Source organism: Corvus brachyrhynchos, unplaced genomic scaffold (genome assembly GCF_000691975.1).
Source record: "Corvus brachyrhynchos isolate BGI_N302 unplaced genomic scaffold, ASM69197v1 scaffold17, whole genome shotgun sequence".
NCBI lineage: Eukaryota > Metazoa > Chordata > Aves > Passeriformes > Corvidae > Corvus > Corvus brachyrhynchos.
Window position 1 is genome coordinate 8091938 of NW_008240046.1, and position 21135 is coordinate 8113072.

A 21135-nucleotide genomic window follows, 5' to 3' on the forward strand; every position below is an offset into this window, starting at 1 on the left:
ACCAAACGTGAAGTTATTTGAGTGAATGGAATAACTTCATGTGTGTTCAGGTGTGAGGTGACCTCATTATTCCTAAATCTGTTCCTCAATGTTTTGTAGCACTCCTTATTCAGCTCTGGTCTTTCAGCTGCTCAAGTGTTTTTATTTCTGCTCTGGTTGTGTAACAGATTTTTTTTGAAATGTCAGAATCATGGCAACATGAGTCAGTTAGTTGAACCAACCTGGCGGAAATTTAGCTGCTCATGGATAAGACAATAATAGAGCAATATTAAACAGCGTTTGTGGCTTAGTAAGATAAGAAGCAATACTTACTTGGTTTTACTTTGATGGAAGGATGTTGATTAATGCAAGACATGCTTCATTCTAACTGAGACTTCTGGTAAAGACATTTAAAAAATTATCATTTTGCCTTTGCTTGCACAAAGTCAGCACTCCAAAGAAGAGTTGTGTTGAAAACCCTGGCAAATGGTATTCCCTGTCTGCCTTCAGAAGAGCGTGTCATGGGGAGCGCTAGTATGCACTCTGCAATCTGTGCTTGCTCCAGGGCAGAGATGCACGTCTCCAGGGAGATGCTGCTCCCTTCAACCCTTTATGTTTTCACTTTTGCTGAGACCTGTGCTGTTGGGACTGTTCATCTGGAAGTGGGGCACCTGTCCACTTTCAAGGAAACAAAAAAAGTATTTCTCAAAGCTCACTCAGTGGGCTTCAGGCAGCCTTGCTGGTCATACTTAGTAGAGCTTGTTTGAAGAAGCAGATTAGATGACTACATTGCAAATGCCATATATTGACAGGTTTTTTTATGCCAACCTGAAAGTTTTGCCATTTGGACCTCCAGCATTTAAGGGACACATGAGAAACAAGATTCCAACTACGTTGTTTGAGAACTCTCTGTCACCTCCTGAGTAGTTCCTGTGGGACATGTTTCTCTAAATAATGCATTCCATCTTTTGTATCATTAACCACGCATCAGAAACTTCCTGGCTCCAGTGGTTTCTGCCTGGTTTCATTCTCTGCCACTCTCTCTTGGTTTCTTTTACTAGCTTCAATATTCTCTGCTGGCTGCATGTTGCTTTGGAGCACTTGAGTGAGTTGATGATCTGTGGGGTTTTTAACAAGCAGGTAGGTTTTCTGACCAAGTGTGCTTCCTGAGTTAAAGGTTAAGTGCCTATGCTGAATCTATGCTTGCATTAATAACCTCCTTATCCACAATTATATATAACAAGCTTTTAGAAGTCCCACTGCCTCCATTTCCTGTTGCATCAAATATAAGTCAAGATGAAATTTGTAGTAAACTAAGCTGGCAAGAGGAGGCAAAAATTTCAGTTTGGCATCGTGCATGGCATTGCTACCAATTCAGCAATGTAAATTATTTAATTGCAGTCTGCATAAGATGATGTAAAAGCAAAACACACTATGTACCTAAATTTTTTAGGGGATTTACATGAACTGGAGTTGTTAGGGGAAAAATGAAGACCTTTTAAATGTCTATTGCATTACACTTTTAAGCTATTAAAACCTATTTTCATGTAAGAAATTGAAGGAAAACACTTTTTCTCTTTAAACTTTGCATTAAGTTTTTGTCACTTCACCTTTTGATCCTCTCTCATTTAATGTTTTGATGTGTAACAAAAGCTTGTGTTTCAATTTTCATCTCTGCTTAAACAGAGAAAGGCTGTGACACTGGTAGCAGGCAGTTTGGGTGTGACTGAGACAAAGCTGGTACTAGGAAGTTATAGGGAGAGTGGTTTCTGCCTCTTCTGTACCAGATTGTCCACCACTTATCTTCATGCCTGTTGTCTGAGTGATGCTGCTCCTCTGCTGCTGTTACAGAAAGTCCTTTGATAATCTGGTGTGATGATTAAACGCTACTAATTGTCCTCAGCCAGGAGGCTGTTTTGCCCATGCACCTCCAACTTCGACGCTAGATTAAGTAGTTCCTCTAAGAGAGGTACCTCTCAACACCTATGCTTTTCAGTATTGTAATATTCATCTGTTGGTCTCCAAGGTAAACCTTAGTCATTGGATTTGAAGTGCAAAGGACCTGAATAGCTACAGAATGTGCTCAGGGTGGTGACCACACCTGAGTCCAGAGAGTGTTTGCTCAGGTACCTGTGTAGCCTTTCTGATGGTCCCGAGCCCTGTTGTAAGTTCTCATGGTCTTAATTAATCCTGGCTTGCTGACTATTTGTAGGGATGCTAGATCCAGTGTTGTGCTGTGGGAAGAAGTCTTGAGGGGGGCTGGGTGAAGTGATTTATTTGCTGCAGAGAATATTGGCCTGTCTGCTGTTGGATTGAAGAAAGTAGCCCTTATAGATGGGTCAAAAAGCCATGCATTTTGTCAGACCAAAGCTATTTAATCTTTTGATTTTTCTTTTTTTTTTTTAAGCTCTTTTAATTAATAAATTGGGTGAAAGTCATTCTCTTCGTTCCCGAGAATGTTTCATTAGTGAAATAAAATGTGTCCCTAAAGAAAGAAGTTGCTAAAGTCATTATTACACATAAATCTTGATATAGCTACCAGAACAAATCTGTATTGGATACCTCAGAGGAGAAAGCAACAGAGGGATATTACTCTCAAGCTCTTTATTTTATCTTCTCTCATTTCCAGTTTGATCCCATTTGTCTGTATTTATGGGAATTATTCTGTATGTCTGTATTTCCAGTGCTTAGAAAAAAAGGGACTGATAAGAAGCCTGGGATTCTTCAATGTTTCTCCACATACACTGTTTTTAATTGACACAGAGGGAGATTTGGGAAATTGGATACTATTAAATGCACTATGTGCAATAGATTAATTAAAATTCTTCACTGCTAAAGGCTTTATCTTACTTCAAGAGTCTCTGCAATTTATATGAAAATGCCAAGGACCTCTGTTGAAATTAGAAGATAACCATAACCTTTGGTTTCACATTGAGAAAGCACAATCTTTGTCTAGATCTTAAATTTTGTGAGAAACACCTTTGGTTTTTTTGGTGTAAACACCTTTGGAATGTGAAGGCCTAAGCTTAGCAACGTGTTGCTGGTCTTTGGGTAAAACTTGTAAGACATGATTTTGAACAAACACCAGGGAAGAATTGAAAGGCATCACTAAAACATCAATTTCCTGTAGAGGATTTTACTGCATGATAAGCTACCTGGTTCCCAGGAGATTTGAAAATTAGATCTCCCATTTCTCTGCTGAACTACAGACCTGGGAGCCTAGCTTTACTGGGTATATTTTCCCTTAAATCCTGGTTGCTAAGATCTCTTTGTGGAAGACTGGCACGTCTGCAATAGGAGCTACTGCGGCCATGGGAAATTTTATCCAGAGCACAGAGAAGTACTGTAGTAGGATTTGGCTCAGCCAGTGTTGACTGAGAACTGCATAATGAAGCCCTTTTATATTCAAATATTTAATATATTTATATTCAAAACTTTATTGCTTTCTAAGAGGAATTTGCATCATTGTTGCTTCTTTCATGATGAATAATGTAGACTGCTTAATGCTTGTCTCCCTTTCATGGTACTATAGGATGCTTCAGGAAATACTAGTGTCTAGCATAAATTTTCTTGGAAAATGCAGCCTCCATGTGTCATGGTAGTTATTGCCATTAAACTGTTCTTGTAAAGATAAAACCATGGACAATATGATATCAGGATTTTTCTTACTTTTTAAAAAACCACTGCTGTTATTCATAGCACCTATAAAGGGTTGCCTAGTATTCCCGGTATCCCTTATTGTCGTTGTGGGAAAGGTAAGGCTATTTTTGGCTTTGTGGTTGGGGAAGACTGAGAAAAAAGCAGTTGTATAAACTAATGTAACAAATGAAAGATCAGCTGGGAGGTCTTACCTATCAATCTGAAATCACCTTGGCTGTTGCTAGTTAAAACCTCCCTTAGCATTTTCCACAGGGAAAGTGCTAAATAAGAACAAAGTGCTGAAATACATTCCCAGATTAATTTGTAAAGCTGTTCCTACAAGCTTCCTATCACGTTACAGTATGCCCTTCAGAGTTCTCTTTAAAATCACAACAAAAAAAGCCAAAAAAGTTCTTCTCTTTGGTGATTTCATGGCTTCTGTTTCTTCCTCAGAGAAGATCAAGTCTGAAGTTTCTCTGACTTCGTCTGAAATTGTAGGCATGATCAATTTGTTTAAGAAACCTTGTAAGTACTTGACTGATGGAGCACATGATGTCCTGTCATTCAAAAGCTCACTGTTAAGTTTTTGTGGCTTAGTCTGGAACACTTTCAGCGGGGAGCTGGCTGAGGGGGGAATGTGCTGTGCTTCTTGTTTTTAAGTAGGAGCTGCTGCTAATGTATGTGCTGCTTTTGTCCATTTTTATGGCAGTTAGAACAAACAGCGTATGTGTGAAGCACAGTCAAATTCAAACCAAAGAGGTTATTCTGGTTAATGGTTTTGCAGGTAATTCCCTGAGGCATCACTTCGGGGTTTCTGCTCCGCTGTGGGAAACTGTACTCCTCCATTTGTGTTATATCAGATGCTGTGCTTTACCATACCTTTTGAAATGCTCCTTTTAACTGATGAAAGTTTAGAATTTATGATTTAAATTTTGAAGTAAATAGAAAAATACATGCTTTTTTTAGGGTCATCAGGATTATTTTTCAAAGTTGTCAAAAAGTTTGTTATTTTAAATCTTACTACTGTAGTTTTAATTTTGATAGGTTTTCCTATGTCAATTCTCAAATATCTTTCAGTTGCACTGATACTAACTTAACATAATTTCATTTTTATTTCTTGCATTGGATCTACAGGGATTCTTTGACAAATTCAGAATTTATTTCGGTTAAATGTGAATGGACTGAAGCAGTGTTAAGTTTGTACTTATGTGTAAATAGCAAGCATGCTGTCAAGCAATGGTGTTGGATTCATGTGGTGGTGTCCTGTTCACCTCTTTGTTGGGCGGGGGGAGAGCTGGGGAGGGGGAGTTTGGGGACGAGGGCCATCCAAAGTGTTTATAACAAACAAGACTTGCTTTCACCGCAAGATGATGGTTAACATTGTAATGTGACTAAAGCTTTAGTCTGTTTTCAGATTTCCCCATTACATGTCTATTCCAGTTCAGAAGCAAATGGTGTCTCTGTTTCCACTGGATTGCATGATGTTCTGCATGAGCTTGCGGTACTGAGAAGATACTATGCGGGGAAAAAATCTCACTTGATTCCCCAAGTGCCCTACAGAGCAAGGCACGAAGCCCCCCTGTCACTGACAGTCAGGTCAAATGCTCTCCCAGGGAAAGAAAGGAGAAAGAAAGAAATGGAAAAAAAGCCTTTACTTCTCAACAAGTTATTTAATCAGCTCTAATTATGGATTTAAAAGATGGAATTAGTAAGAAGACTTACTTTGCATGTACTATTGAGGAATTCATGTAGGAAGAAGAGACACAAGTGTTTGAAATACCTGGCTAGCTTTCTGTTGTCATCTGTTAATAATTCACATGGCTCTTTCATTTGTATTTTGTTGAGAAAAAGAGAGTAGGCTTGACACAAAGAAGCTCTTAACTTCCTTTGTAAAGGAGTGGGAGTACAGCATGTCCATTCAGTGCAAAGAAAAGAACTTAATTTTGTGAAGTTTTCAGACTTTTTTAGTTTTCTTTTTGTAGGCAGCTTCACCAGTGGACTGTGGGAAGGAAGCTCTGTTTCTCATGAGGCTTTTACACTTGTGTTAGTTATTATTAATTAAGCCGTAACTGAGCTGCAAATTCCAGGCCCAGACCTTCCCAAAATTTGGTGCCTGCTTTTGTTGGGAACCATTTGCTCTACAATTGCCAACATTTAAAATGGTGCATTGCTGTCTTGCCTTATACTGGGTTTGTGGTGGATCTCTGTATAGTACTGCCATGAAGGCTTCAAAAGCCCTGGCAGACAGTTGTAGGGGATGAGTCTGATTCAGTGTCACTGTGACATTTCTCTGAAAGTTGCTGTTCTGGGAAACCTTTGCCTATAACCACTGCCTTGTGTAATTGAAAAAGAGTTAGCTAAATTATGTATGGTTTCTCTGGGGGTACTTGTGTTTCATGGATGGGATTAAAAGCAGAAAGGTAACGAATAGCTACAGTTTTCCAGTCTTCCAGCTGAAGTGAGTGATGACAATTCTGCACACTTTGGTGGTCTTGTTCACAGAACTTGCTTCCATGGTAGGGCTTTATTTTGTCTTTGCTCTAAGTACCTTTTCTATCCTAGTATGTGCAATAGTTTCTGAACTCAATCCCCCTCAACAAACTTACCCTGGGTAAAGAGAAAATTCTGAAAATATTATGCAATTAAAATCTTGTTGATAATATCTTACTTGGGATGTTTTTTTGTTTCTGTTTCCCTAAGAAGGATACATTTTACAAAGAGGTAAGTATGACTTACCTTGCTTCTGCATAAGTATTAGCAGAAATCTAAAAGATGAGAATGTGCACACAGCTGATTTATATATCTACAAGCTCTCTACTTAGGATATTAATGCTTTCTATACATGGAACATGAAGTTTAATAGCTCATGGGTGGAGACAGATGCTAATTGTCTTGCCTGGTCATTTGTAGTGAAGGCATTCATTACTTTTGTCTTTTAAGATTTCTTTTAGAAGAGTTGGAATGCATGGCCTGCCTGCCTGTCCCCATGGGTCAGGACTGAATTGCAAATTACTCCTCTGCTGCTTGAGCAGACTGGCTGCTGTTGGAAATGTGACACTCAGCTACGTGGAATTCTTGTCTGTACCAACCTTGCCATGTCTGCATTCATTTTTCCTAAATTACTAAACAACTTACACTTAATGAGTTGCAACTAATTAGTGCCTCTTGCTTTGCTATACCTATAAAATTATACTCCCCGTAAAATGCTTCATCAACTAATTAGACATCTCAACCCAGTTGACTTTTGTACTCTTGTTTACTGGTTTCTTACTAGATAGTGAGGTTAAAATCTTGTTGTCTTACTCCAAAGATGCAATCTCTTCATGTTCTTCTCCCATGACAGACTACATTTAATTCTTATTCTGGAATGCTGTTTCCCTAAATGCGGTGTCCTCTTTAGCCTGTAGAGCAGAGTGCCTGTCCCATTTCACAACACAGCATAAAGCAGGGATGACCAGCTGCTCTGGGGCTACACTTGTCCCAGCTGATGACTCGGGTGCTGGAGGATAATAAGAGGCTGACACTGCAGAGGGTGCTTGGGGTATCCTGAAGAACAGGTACAAACAAACCTTACCAGTCTGATGGCATGGTCCAGGAGGGCAGGGCAGGGAGACACAGCTGTTCACAGTGAGGTCAGGTCCTCAACACTTACAGGCTATGGCACAGAGCCCACTCCAGCAGAGGAGACCAAAGTCCTGGTTTGGCAAGGCTGCCTTGGAGGCTGTGCCCTTGCCCATCAACACCTTGAGGGGCTTACATCTTGTTTTTCCCTGCTGTGGATCTTGGAACAAAACCTATTTTCATTAAAAGGAACAAAGCAAAGTAAGCCCCCTTCCTCCTTCAGTTTGGGCTGATTTGGGTAGAGGCCAAGTAATGCTGGTGGTATCTCTGCATGTATTCCCCAGGACAGAGGTCTTCAGAGCTGCTAGTTGGGATCCTGCTGTGCCATAAGCACTGTGTTTCCAACATGGCTGCAAAGGGTGATGTCTTTCAGAGTTTGTTTCCTGGGGGCTCTGAGGACTTTTCCAAGGGCAGTTTTGTGGCAGAGAGCTTAAGTAAAAATTTGCTGTTACAAGGAAGCAACACAGAATGCTAAACCTTCTGATCCTTCCTGGGACCTTGCAGATATTTTAACAGCCCTCCTTTCTTCTTTCTTTCTTGGTCCTGACTAATTTCAAATCCTTTGGTTAAGGGGCTTTTGGCCTCCTTTACAATGATGTGCAGTGCATGTGGTGTCCATGCAGCAGAGGACTGCCTTAAGTGCTGCCAGGCTGAAACACTGGCCAGCTGTCAAGGTGTGCAGCTGGCTCTCAGTTGCATGGATGTACACATCCCCAGGGCACCTTGAAGAGGAGCAGATACAGGTAGGTAGCCTGTTTAAGCTTCTATCCCTTCCACTTTGTTCTGAATGTTTTATTTGAAGAAAACTGGTGAAAACACTTCCCTCTGCTTTTAGAAGAACTCAGTAAAAATATTAGAGTGTTTGTAAAAGCCATTCAAGTAGCTGTTTACTACAAAGTAGTGGGGGCTGTAGCTGGGTGGGGGTAGGTCTCTTCTCCCGGGCAACCAGTGACAGAACAAGAGGACACAGTCTTAAGCTGCAGCAGGGGAGGTTTAAGCTGGACCTTAGGAAGAAGTTCTTCACAGAAGGATTGATTGGGCACTGGAATGGGCTGCCCAGGGAGATGGTGGAATCACCATCCCTGTAGGTGTTAAGGAAAAGACTGAATGTGTCACTTAGTTCCACGGTCTAGTTGATAAGGTGGTGTTAGGTCATAGGCTGGACTTGATGATCTCAAAGCTCCTTTCCAACCTAAATGGTTCTTGCTGCTCTCTTATTTTCTCTTGTTTGATTAAGTGGCTGTCCAGATACTATCTGGATTGCCTTACCATTAGTGAAGCTTTAGGACACAATGTGGGTGATGCCCTTACAGGAATCTGTTTACCAAACCCAAGTACAGATATTTTAACAATTTTTGTCACATGTTTGACTGTGATTTCCAAAGTGGCACCTTACAAGTAAGTAGCAGCTGCCCTCCTGTTAATGAATATTGATATATATATAACACCAGGTATGCATTCTTCCAGAAGTTTTTTTTTCCAGATTCATCAGTGATCTGCAGTATGTAAATACATGGTAAGTTTCATGTATATGTGAATGTCTGCACTCATTTTAATTCAGCATTTGTTGGAACATCAGTAAACCAGTGATTTCTCAGGTGATGCAGCAGATTAGTTGTCATTAGCTAATTTTCAGTTTACAGTCTGAAACACTTAAACTCAAACCTGTCTGTGCGAGTTCATCAGCCAGAGAGCAGATATGTGTAGTATTAACTGTGACTAAACCAGAACAAATTGCATTTGTTCAGAGTAATGTCTTCTGCAAACACATTATGCACAACCCATATCCTGTGATATGTGTCATCTTTCTACATCAGGTAGAGACATACCTGATAAATAAAGCCCAGCTAAAACCCAGAATATTTGGAGAGTGTCCTATTTTGTTCTGATGTGGTGTGGTTGTTCATTTTATGGTTTGTCTTCAAACAAGCTACAGTGTATGAGTAGGAAAAATAAAAGGAGGGAATGTGTTTTTTCTTGCAGTTGAGACATATCCTCTGGTGGAAAAATCCTGGGGGAGATGATATTCTGCATTGGCATTGCAATGTATTCCTGCCCCACAACTTGCATTTTTCTTTCTTACATATAATATGTAGGACTTAGTCTTAAAAATTCAAGAAGAGGGGTGAAGGGGTGGGAGAAGCCTGAGCTTAACTTGTACACTGTGTAAAGTTACCCTTGTGTCATTGACAGTGCTGTCATTTCATACATCTAAATTAAATGGTTCTTTCCTCTGACTGTCCTGGGTGGGTGTTACTGCACATATGGCTTTTGGGCTTTAGCTCTGCTCTTGAAAAGAATGATCAAGATTAGCACAGTCATTTAGTGCATCAGGATTTTTCTGAAAATGCAGTAGAAAACTTGGTACGAGGATGTGGGGATCTAACAGGGGGCCAGCACAGAGCACTGTGTTGACTGTTCTCTCCACCTAGGACTTTTAGATATAAGTGTTACTTTTCCTCTTCTCTACACCCACAGGACAAAGCAACAGCTATGGTTGTTTCCATACTCATATTTGACAAATCTTTCAGAAACGTTCATGTGAGCGAGGTTTCAAGAAGTAGAACTTGGATTTACTTTGAGATGCTTTGCATTATCTCAGTGTCAAAACATGTCACAGAGCATCTCTTGAGGATAGTTGGTCACATAATGGAAACTGATTATATTTATATACTTTTCTTTCATCTTGTTTATTATATTTGTACTGTTAGAATTCTTTCCAAAGTTGCATGTGCTACTGTAACCCTAGGTGATTCTTTACAGAGATGGAAAAACACTGATTCAGCTACTGAGTGCTTGTAGCCTAGTAAGTTAAGAACAGATACAAAGCAAGTAAAAAGGGTTAAAACTCAGTAAGTGTTCACCACTCTCCTCTGACCCCTTTCCCAAATCTGCTCTCTGATATTTTTTACAGTGAGTGCTCTTGGACGTTGAGTTTTACAAGCAGAGCAGGGGTATCATGTGGAAGGGTGTTTATGCAGGGTGTTAAGAAGTGTGTGATGTCAGAGAAGCAGTTAAGGAAGGGAGATAAACACAGTTTGGTCAACATGGGCTTCCTCTGTCTCTCATTGTGATCTTCCCTTAACTGGACAGTCAGGGTACCCAGTCCTGTGCCAAGCTGCTTGCAGGGATCCAAAATTTGCTTCAGCAGCTAGGAAACAAGAATTCAGAGCTGCTGAAATGGACCCCAGCTTCCATCCATGCTAGACAGACAGACCCTGGCACTAGTCAGACCTGGGACAGGATTTCTGTTCCTTGGTCTTGCCATTGGACTAGAGCAGCTGGAGGGTACCTGATCTGCCAGAAGACACCCTGTGCAAGTGACATTTTCTGGAATGATGTTGCATCATGAGGCATAGCACTTGGCTGGTCCCTGGGGCTGTCACAGCTGCTGCAGCCCCTCAGAGTATGACAGACACAACCTCCACTCCCAGTCTCTTTCCAAGGCTTACAAACTGCATACTTGAATAGTTTTCACTCAAGGGCCCATCTTGATGTCATATCCTGCAATCTACAATGCATTAAATTCCCTTGGCTGTAGTTATATTCAACCATTCTCTCTAGCACATGGGATATTGTGATTTGCCTGGCCACCTGAGTCCCCTCCATTCTTTGTTCTGGCACATAGTAAATGGTAAATAAATTCCAACGTGGGTATGTGATGTTGGAGAGAAAGCACTGTCTCCTTTCTCAATGAAGTTTAATCATGTCCACTTTGTGTGGCTAAATTTGATGTATTTCACCAGTACACTGATGATAATGCTTTGTATTCTCAGCACAGTGAGAAGATGTGTGATTAGTGTGATCAGTCACATCCTGGCCTGGCAAATCCTCGCCTGGAACTGAAACAGCGTGAAAATAGGAAATAGTTTTTTTCTCTTTGCCCTCGCTACCTAAAGGCAAGATGCTTTGTTAGGAAATATCTGGTTGCCTTAGTACAGGAATAGAGAGATTTGTGCTTTTGTGCAAAGGCCATTTTGGATTTGAATTATTTTAGATTTTTTTAAATGTTTAGGTTTATAAATGCTTGAATATCATCTCTTTAGGGCTACTTCTCTTCTGCTCTTTAATTTTGCTTCTTCGTGACTAATTGACTTTATTCTGGCCTCATAAAATAGAACAGATAGAGGAAGATTTCATTTAACATCACAGTAGTAGATTGGATTTTTTTCTATTTTGATGTTACAGAATTTATAAAGAACCCTTTCTTGATATTTCTATTTGGAGTAGAAATCTTGGCTGACATTTGAAATAACACTGCTTCTACTTATTAGTGTTATATGTTAATATACTCAGTGTTAGCCAAATAACTGTGATGGCAAAATACATCTGAGTATTCTATGAAATGAATATTGTAAGTTTTGCAAATATCAGAAGAAAACTATTCAAGACTTTTTATCTCTTAGATATTTATAGGTAGGTCTAAACTGTAAAATTTCGTCAGATTTCTCTGAGTTTTCCAGTCAGTAAGTGCTTCAAGTGATGTCTCATTCCTTCAGTTTAATTCTGGAAAACAAAGGCAAACCAATCACCTCAGTTCTTCAGTTGCCTCCAAATGGTAAATATGAAACTGAAAATATATGAACATATGAATATATGTATTGTTTAGGGGAGTGTGTTCTGACTTCTTTTTTTTTGCTTAATAAATAACAATGGGGAAAGACCTTATTATTCTGTATATTTTGTTACATTGATGACAAGATGAGGAATTGAGTCAATTCTAAGCTCCTTTTCTAAAGCAGATCTAGTACTTGAGAAAATTGCCAGAACTTCAACATGAAGATTTACAGTCCTCTTCCTATCACAAAAATGTCTCACGCGCATCTTTTGTCTGTGCTTGGCCTGTGTGGGGAAGACAACCCAGGCTGAGGGCTCTGGTGTGGATGTGGGAAAGCAGCTACATGTTCCTGGTCCTGTTTTTGATCTGCTCTTTCCGTGGAAAAGTTGTTTGAGATTTGTCTTTTTGCCTCAGCCCGTTGCCTGCTCACTGTATGGGAACAGGCGATGGATAAGGAGCAACTAGGTTAGGTGTGTACAGTGCATGTATAATTAGTGATTCATAGTGGTGATCAGTTTTATCTCCATGGTCTGTTTAACTGTGCAAAATCTTGTGTCTGAAATTGCTGTGGTTAAGTGTTGGTTAAGTGCTGGCTCAGGTGGAGCTTTCCTTTTGATAGCATTCCAGGCAATACTAAGGCACCAATTTCTTCCTTCAGCCGATAGTGGTCTATATCGGCAGTTTTGGAAAAAAATTGGAAATGGCCATCTAACCCTGGTGCTCAAAAGGGTGATCCAGTGCAGACTGGAATAACAGCAGGAGAGGTGGAAGTGCAGCATGGTGATGTTCTCTGTGCAGTGCCAAGTGTGGCTGTGATGCTGGAGATGCAAGAGGGACACGAGGAGTTGCAGGCTACATGTGAGTAGCTGACTATCCTCTCCTGCTAACATGCCCAGGAGGCAAATCTTGTCCCTGAACAACATGGAGAACATCTCAGTGTAGTGCCTGCTCTTCCTGAGGAGCATGATAATCTGTGCCTGTGCATGCAATGAAAGCTGCTCAGACAATGAAAATCCAGATGTTTGCTAAATAATCAATTTCCCACACTCAAGACAAATGCCCCAAATCTTATTCTGCCCACAACTGATGTCACTATCAGAGGATTTGTTTGTCAGAAGGAGCAAGTGAGCTTGTCAGGGTGCTTGGGAAAGGGAAGCGTGCAGCAGGAAGGCACGGGGGGAGTAGTGAGGAGGTAAAGGTGTCCTCATGCCACAGCTTTGCACAGCTCCAGGAGCAGTGGTGGCTCCATGTGGGAGCACAGCGCTTCCAGGCTTTGGAGAGGAACACAGAGCAGGTTCTCCAGCCCCTGTGCTGCTGACTAAAGTTCTTCCCTATAATATTTTGGGGATATGTCAGCATGAGGAATGAGTGCCATGATTCCTTCTGACTACCTTGCCCAACAGAAGAGGGAAGTTGAGGTTTGGCTTTCTCCAGAAGTAAAGAGACCCCAAACACTTAACAAAAAGGAATTCTTCCCAGCTCCCTGCTCCTCTTCACTGTTGTTTTTGCCATTCAAGCATTGACTTTGATCTTTGCTTTTTACCAAAGCCTGCTGGAGAATTTGTGATTGCTATGGTTTGTGCACCTCTTTTCTTAAGATACAGTTTATTTTCTGTATTTTGCTACCCAGCTGGAATCCACAACAGCATGATTTAATTCTGTGAAATCAGCACAAGTGTTTTAGTTCTTTTAGACACATTCAGCCTGAGGTCAGATTTAGCTTGCCTTTCGGGTTGCTCAAATAAGAGGGTCTTGTGATTCACTGCAAAAATTAGAGATGGTCCTGACAATTTAATTCCCTAAATCTGGGGAGGGGAGGTGGATTTACTGCCTTCTGTTCAGCTTTAGCCTTATAAAATTTATTGAAGAACTTATTAAATTAATATGTCTGATGGAGTAGTTAATAATTTGCTTAGAATAAGACCCCTTTTACTTTTGTGTGTTCTATATCACTTTATAATTCTCAGAACTTTAAAAGACAACACACAGGCATAAAGTAATTGTTGGGGTTTCCCCTTCTCCTAATCTCCCTCCCCCTCCACTCAGAGTTACATGTAGAACTATGATGGGACTTTTTAAAATGTATTTTGTCTTCATCATGGAGCTGCTCTAATTCTAAAGGTATATTGATAATTTCAAGAAAACCTGCTAACATCTCTTATGACTTGGGACTAGGTAAATTCATAAAACGAAAATTTGACTCTCTTCATTTAATCTGACCTATCTAAAATATTCTAACAGTTCATCTGAATTGCAAATTTAAAATTAATATATGTTTGTCATTACAAAATAGTTAAACTAAAACTGTGCAAAAATGAAAAAAATCACTCATAATATCTATGTCTGTACTGGTCTCAGTTTTTGTTAAGCATTAAAAGCAGAATTAATGCATTTGGTTTTGCACCATGGCATGAAATTTTTATCCAATAATACTGCCTTTATGTGACACTGAAGAGACTCAGTAATGTATAAGATTGTTGTTTCCCTTAAAAAAAAAAAAAAAGGAAAAAATTGTACCTGCTTTTTTACAGCCTTGATTTATTAGTCAGTTGGCTCTCCAGCCCCTTGCTCGGGTAGTAACCCCTGCAACTCCCCGAAGCCCTTTCCATAGGAGGACATCTAACTTTTGCAGCAGTACCACTGTGCTGCCTTATAATTATCTTATGATCAGCTGGAGTGGTCACACCTGTCTTCTCATCCATTTCTAGCTGATCTGGGACATCTCAGCAACAGGCTCTAAAGGAATGAGTAGGTACATAATACTTCAGCTCATTTCTGTTATCCCAGTCCTCCAGCCATCCAGACTTTCTGGCATAGCACTCTGACTGTCCTCTGAGGCTGGGATACTTCTTGACTGTTTCGTATCAGTAGAACTCAGCAGCATGCTGGCAGCACTTCTGCCTTGTCACTGAAGAGGTTTGGTCTATGAGTTTCATGCTCTCTTCATTAAAATTAACACTTTTAATGGTAAGGCAGTAGTTTCTGTGAGGATGAAATGCTCCTTCTCTCACCAGTGAAAAACTGGAAGTGGTATGGATCTAAAAACGTACACCAGTGTAATATAGGACTTATTCTAGAGCTGGAGGGGTGTGAAGAACTGTTCATGTAACACAACCCCTTGCAAGAATGATCTTAGAAATTGCGATTTGAGTGTAGGATCCTGGTCTGTCAGCAGCCTGTGCCAGCCTTGAGGAGGTCTAAATGACCTCTGGCAGCTGGGGAGGGGCAGTGGGAGCTGTTTGTCCAGCACACATGGTCCTTGGACTTTGGACTGCTCTGCCATGGGGCCTCAGGGAAATAGTTTTGCCTTGGGGAGGTTTATCTTTTCACATGCACTGTGGCCAAGACTTCAGGTTTTAAATGCTTTCAATCAGGAATTTTCCCATGGAAGAAATTAACCTGCTGAGGGACTCCCATGTTTTACAATTTTTTTCTCTGAGAAGGAAATAATGGTTTGAACATCTCCTTATTGCATTGACATCAAGTGTTTAATGCAGCTCTGGAAACCTCAGATAAAACCCAGCACACCAAAAGGGTCTCCCATCATTAATAGCTTGAGTTAATAAGTCTTGCCCTAGCAAAACAAAGCTTTCTCCCTTCTGTTACATAATATTTTGTTGGTGAATCAGAAGCTGTTGCGGTCTCTTTCTTTCTAAAAGTCTCACATGCATCACCCAGAGCTATAATAAGCAGGTTTTATCTTATCGGGTATGTTCTGCAATGCAGCCCAGCACCTCGATAACATATATTGCATTTACTTAACCCTTTCTCAAATGTGCTCATATGTATGAACTCCACCACTCATTCTTACTGTCCCCAGGATGTGCATCCCAGTTCTTTTTACACCTCCTGGCTACTCCCTGTGTAGCCTGTAACTGGGGCTTTCCCATGGAAGAAGGAAACTCCTTCACTGCAGTAGGGTTTGCTCCTGAAGTTTATACTGATTTTCTCATACTTCCCACTGGGAGTCTCTGCTATCCCCAGACGACCTCACACATTCCTGAAGTGACCAAACTGCTCCAAGTTTGGTTGTGTTTTTTGGAGGGCAGTGTCTTCTCTGTCCCAAAGGTGCTGCCCAGCGATAGCAGTGGGGTGGATTAAGAAGCCAGAATGTCGGTATTAAAACAAAGGATTGGGTGAATGAGGCTTTCTGACCTCTAGGACCACTCATTGTGATGCTTGATGAAAATAGATGGCACAGAAATACAAAGACTGGCTGGGAAGACTATAATTAAAAGATGGGGAAAAGAAGGAAACAGGAGCTCAGAAATGAAGGAAAGTGAGACTTTTGCCATAGTAAATAAGACTGAAGAAGTGGATATTTACATAGCTCTAGTTCTTCTGCTTAATGTTATCTAAACATTTTTAAAATTTTCTTTACTCCTCCTCTCCATTCATATTTCTTTGTTGCTTGTAAAGACCACTGTGCCAAACCCCATGCAGTGGAGGTTAAGTCCTTTTGCCTTCAAGAGAGTATTTCCTTGTCATATCAAGAGAAGTGTTGAAACAGCTCTTTCCTTGCTCTGGATGATAAAGAATATTATATGGTGTTTGAACATTAATAGACTCTACTATGATGATTAATTCATGTCTCCTAACAGCTGACTGTCTCAGCTACATATGGTTTCTGTGGAAGATACAGTCTTTGGGAGGAAGAAAAATCACAAAATGGGCTGTTGTTTGTGGAAATGTTTTTGCTTCTGCAGGTGGCAAGGGAAAATAGATGTTTCTGGAAAGTAAGATTCCTTCTTGCTGTGTTATGGATACTTTAGGTAGTATTACTAGTTTATATCAGGTAATCCAAGAATACCTCATCCTCTCTGGGACAAGGTTTGCAAGAAATAGTATCTCTTGTAGGATTACTTGATACTCTTGGAAAAACAGGCAAGCAATGGCCCACTATGTTTCCTTTGCTGTGCCTGGGTGGTTCATTAGACCATTATGGCTACACCAATTTGACACCTTCGATACCTCTCAATCTTGTTTTCATTTAATGTTTCTTAGGTATTGATGTTATGTCAGCTGATACTATCTCTGTCAGCATGGGACTACTGCATACTGTCAGCTTTATGGCTGTTATATGCTATCACTAAATGCCTCACAGAGTTGAACCCTGGAAATGTAATTTCTGGGAAGTTACATTATTGAATCTGAGCATCAGTCTTTTTTTCCATGCCAATCTTTATTCCCTGTGTATTCTCTTAAGTGTTTCCTTGGATTCTTTGGTGTTTGTGCCTGCTTTGTATATCTGGACTGTGTCCATCTATCAACTCCAGCTACCTATGGAAGAGAAGGCAATGGATTGAGGGCAGGTCATGAAAGCAGATAATGTCCAAAAACCAATTTTCCCTGTGAAATCAGATGAGCCACTACAGGTATGGGAGCTTGTAGGTTACAATGCTTTTCTGTTTCATCTTCTCCAACAGGAGCTCACACCCATTTTAAAACATGGGAATATGGTTAAGCAGAGCTAAGTCCACTCTTTTCTCCTTGCTCCCAAACAATTTATTTCCCTTTCCTGGAGGAGTGGAAACATCTCTCCAGGGACTGCTGGAAATTTATCAGCAAAAACGAGCATCTCTGGGGAGCCACAGAAATGGATGTACTGAGATGCGGAGTAGGTGGGAAAGCTGGAAGAAACTGCCAATCCCAGTTTGCCCAGAGAAGCTCTATGCCCTGTTAGAACAGACTGAGCAAGGGGGAAGGAGGGCGGCTTTTTTGGTGGGGACCTGCAACGCAAAGAAATTTGTGCAGATGCACAGCCAACCCAGGGCTCAACAGGGCAGTGCTTATTGTAGTGGATACATCCTGAGTTATTTTAAAAAGAGCATCAATAAGCATACCATTAGCTTGAAATCAAGGTGGGTTTTAAAACAGTGATACTGGCAATGCATATCATATCAGCCTTTTTCTGTTGTAGAGATGCAATTATGTCAGTCAACTTACCCTCTTAACAACATCTTGTAGTCCCCTTTTCCACCTCGGCTGCTGTACTGTGCCTGCAGCCCAACAACCCACTTGTCCTCTCTCTGCCACGCAGTTCCTAATGCTACATCCATATGGATTTTCAGTCCCTAAATTCATTAGCAAAATGTCTATTCAATTTAATAATTCATATTCTCATTAATCTAGCTTATTACACAATATTTTATAGCCATTAAATTCACTAACAAAGAACACCTTATTTTGAAGACAGCTCCTGTGCAATATCTCATACTATGAGAAGTGTCATAGACATGTAGTGATTTCATACAATGAGCAAAAAAATTCTGTGAAATCTTTGGAAATTCCATTTCAAAACTGATGCTTGAAAAATCTTGGTCACAATAACTTAAAATTCGTATCAACACTATGAATCCTGCTTCTATTTATTTTTCTCCTCAATGATCATCTTTCTACTCACCAGCTGATGCATATGCTTGGGCAGCTCTGCTCAGAGGACTTGCCCTTCAGGTTTCCTCACCCACACTGCTGTGAGTGCCCCCAGCACTGCAGGAAATAGGAAAAGCTGCAAGGACCCAACACCTTGTTAAATATTTAGGTGTCTCTTCTATGATTATATGCGTCTTTCTGTTTCTCATGTTAAGTTTGCTTTGCTTGAAAATTGTTTTTCAGATATTTCTAGAGTCATTGGCATCTCCTCTGTCCCATCCAGTGGCCTCACCCCTGCCTGTTGACTGGGATACACTGCTCACTCTCTTTCCACTAATTTAAATCTCTTCCTTCCATAACAGGGTAGTTAGGTCTTTGTTTGGCCCGTGCTTGTGTTGAGGATTCTGTGCCATTTTTGAAAGGTGTCACAGCCTAGGAATCCCAAAGGAATTGGGTAATATTTGAGCAGTTTAACTGCAAGCTATCTTACAGGGAATTTTCAGCTGGCATGTCGATAAGACTTTGCCAGCTGGAGTCCAAAGGCTGCGCCTGATTTACTGGCAATAAAACCCATTGCACCCACCTTCTTCTTTCTTGGAGAGCACAAAAGAGAGACTGCGAGAGGAGAAGCTGCTCCCCTCTGTCATCGGGAGCAGAGGCACCATGTGCTGCCTACACGATGCCAATGCTCTCTGCTTTAACTGGTTCTGTGTTAGGCACTGCATGTCTTTGTGCAGATGACAAATTATATGACAGGTTAAAGATTATTCTCATCTGCTCTGCTACTCTTCTGGTAGCTGAGAAGGGAGCGCCGACCATATGTGCTGTGTTATCCTAGCTAGTGTATCCAACCTTGTTTATCTGTCGCCTTCACACCTTATGTTATTCTGTGATTCAAAACTGATTTACTGTTAACTGTTTACAGTGATTTGAACAAGATACACTTGTCACACAGACAGGAAAAAAGGTTTAAGTGCTTATTTCCCCTGGTCTGCTGGGGCTGGATGGGTAGGATTCCATTAAAATGATTAAGGAGAGAAGAAAATGGCACATGTAAGCTGACTTGTTTCCTGGTTCTCCCAGCAATTGTCCTTGTTGCAAGTTGACACCATTGAATGTCCCAACTCTCCTCCTTTCCTATCCCATTTTTTTTCTCTCAGCAGTAGAGATGGCCAGAAGGGATGAGTTGTGTTTGAGAATTATAGACTCAAAAGGCTTTTGTGCAGAGAATTGTCTGCTGCATTGCTGATGTTTGGAATACTTTTTGTACTTGTTTTACTGTTACAGGAAGCATTTTACCCTGTAATATCATCCCACATCTTCCTCCATAACATCTTGTGAAAAATTTACATAAACAGACTTTGTTTTAGCGGTCAGACATTCCCTCCTTAGGAACCTGGCAGGATGGGGAACAGCATGTGCTGCCTGTGCAGGGCAGGGTGTTCTTTCGCTTTGGAATGAGTCACAAAGCCTGATTTAAAGAATTCATGCTTAGTAATGTGACAACTGTGATGATGGGTGTGGAGCAAAGAAACAGCTAAGGGACATGTTAAATCATGTGGAGGAAAGCAGATCTTGGCTGCAGATAAGTGTGTTGGTTTTCACCCATTTTGATGAAATGAAAGCTGTGTTGACCTGTTACGTTTGTTCAGCACTAGATTCATAGTTGGTGAATCAGTACAGTAGATTTAGAGTCAATGAGGCAATTCACAGTTGTATCTGAAGATCTCCAAAAGAGAAGAGGACAAGAGTAATGTGGATGAATGACACAGTGAGAACCTTTTTTAAAAAAGGTTGTAGTATTATTGATTTATGCAGTAAATTACATTAACCAGCAAAATTGGTGTCATGCAGCTTTCCCTTTCGAAGAAAGCTGAGGAAGCAGGCAAGGTGGGAACTGTGGACAAATAGCTCTTTCACCCAGTCTTGTGTCTGATACCGATGCTTTCTGTCCTGTATGCTCTAGCATATGATTTATGCAGTCAGTTTCTGAAGTGCGTAAAGCGTCAGAGCGCTGTGTCCAAGAGCAATAATTTCTCTCTTTCTCTGCATGATCGCCTGCCTGTCTGTTAGTGGTTTCATATAAGGATATGTTCTATTATATATAAATACGTTCTATATATATATCTAAAGTCAGAATTGAGCAGCAAGCAATTGGTCTGGCTGGAGATGCGAGTTGGTCAGCTTTTGGAAAGCAGAGCTGGGAGACAGGTAATCTTCCATATCCCATTTTTTTCTACACTGGTAAAACTGCTGTTCCAGTTGTTGTTTTTCTCATCTGCTTATTGTGAGTCAGTGATTCTGGACTGGAAAATTCTGATACTGGGCCTGAATTTGAGGTTCATAATTCAGCTATTTATCCTTGTGCTGCTACTCGGATGCCCTGTTGTTTTAATGATGTCGCACAAATGCTGTGTATCTTGACTGCCTAAGGAGAAGAATTACATTTGTGTGAGGTTCTTATGGATCTATAAAGGAAGTGCAGATTTACTGTCTCTTGTGTCTTTGACTTTGTAATTTCAATGTAGATTTTCTACTTCATCCATCATCAGAAACAGATAGATTAACTGTGTGTAAGTTTGAGTGCTGGGTTCAACTCAGGCTCTCTGGCACTATGCTAGTTTGGAAGCCACTAACCACCAGAAGCAGACAGATCAAAATATGGTTGGGCACATTTTCTCCCTCTGAAAACCCTGCAGCTATTCCTCCAGTGACTACAAAGGGGTGTTACCCAGATGTGGCTTTACCCTGCTGAGGTATAGCAGAGTAGGGTGTAAAACCTAAGGTGGAATTTAAGAATGCTATTGCACTACAGAAGATTTTCCAGGTTTCCTGGTCAAATGTTCCTACAGGTGCCTGCATGTACTTTGCAACCAAACTGGCTCTTTCTGCTGAGTCCCAGTCCACAGAAGAGTAGAGCACGCTGAGGCAGTGTGTGTGCACACAGCCTGTGAGAAAAGCATGTA

General features: G+C 40.7%; 1 protein-coding gene across 7 annotated transcripts in view; it reads left to right on the forward strand.

The window, feature by feature from the left end:
* Positions 1-21135, forward strand: part of KIAA1211 (KIAA1211 ortholog) — a 133848-nt gene that overhangs the window by 73620 nt on the left and 39093 nt on the right. For 4 of the 7 annotated variants that reach the window (XM_017744362.1, XM_017744361.1, XM_017744359.1 and 1 more), the window contains exons 3-4: positions 4072-4143; positions 20303-20380. The exons of 2 other annotated variants lie outside the window; for them this stretch is intronic. In XM_017744362.1, coding sequence (XP_017599851.1) covers positions 4119-4143; positions 20303-20380 — 103 coding nt within the window. In that variant the 5' untranslated portion in view covers positions 4072-4118. The remainder of the gene's footprint in view (positions 1-4071; positions 4144-20302; positions 20381-21135) is intronic. One more of the 7 variants, XM_017744363.1, reaches the window with a different exon arrangement.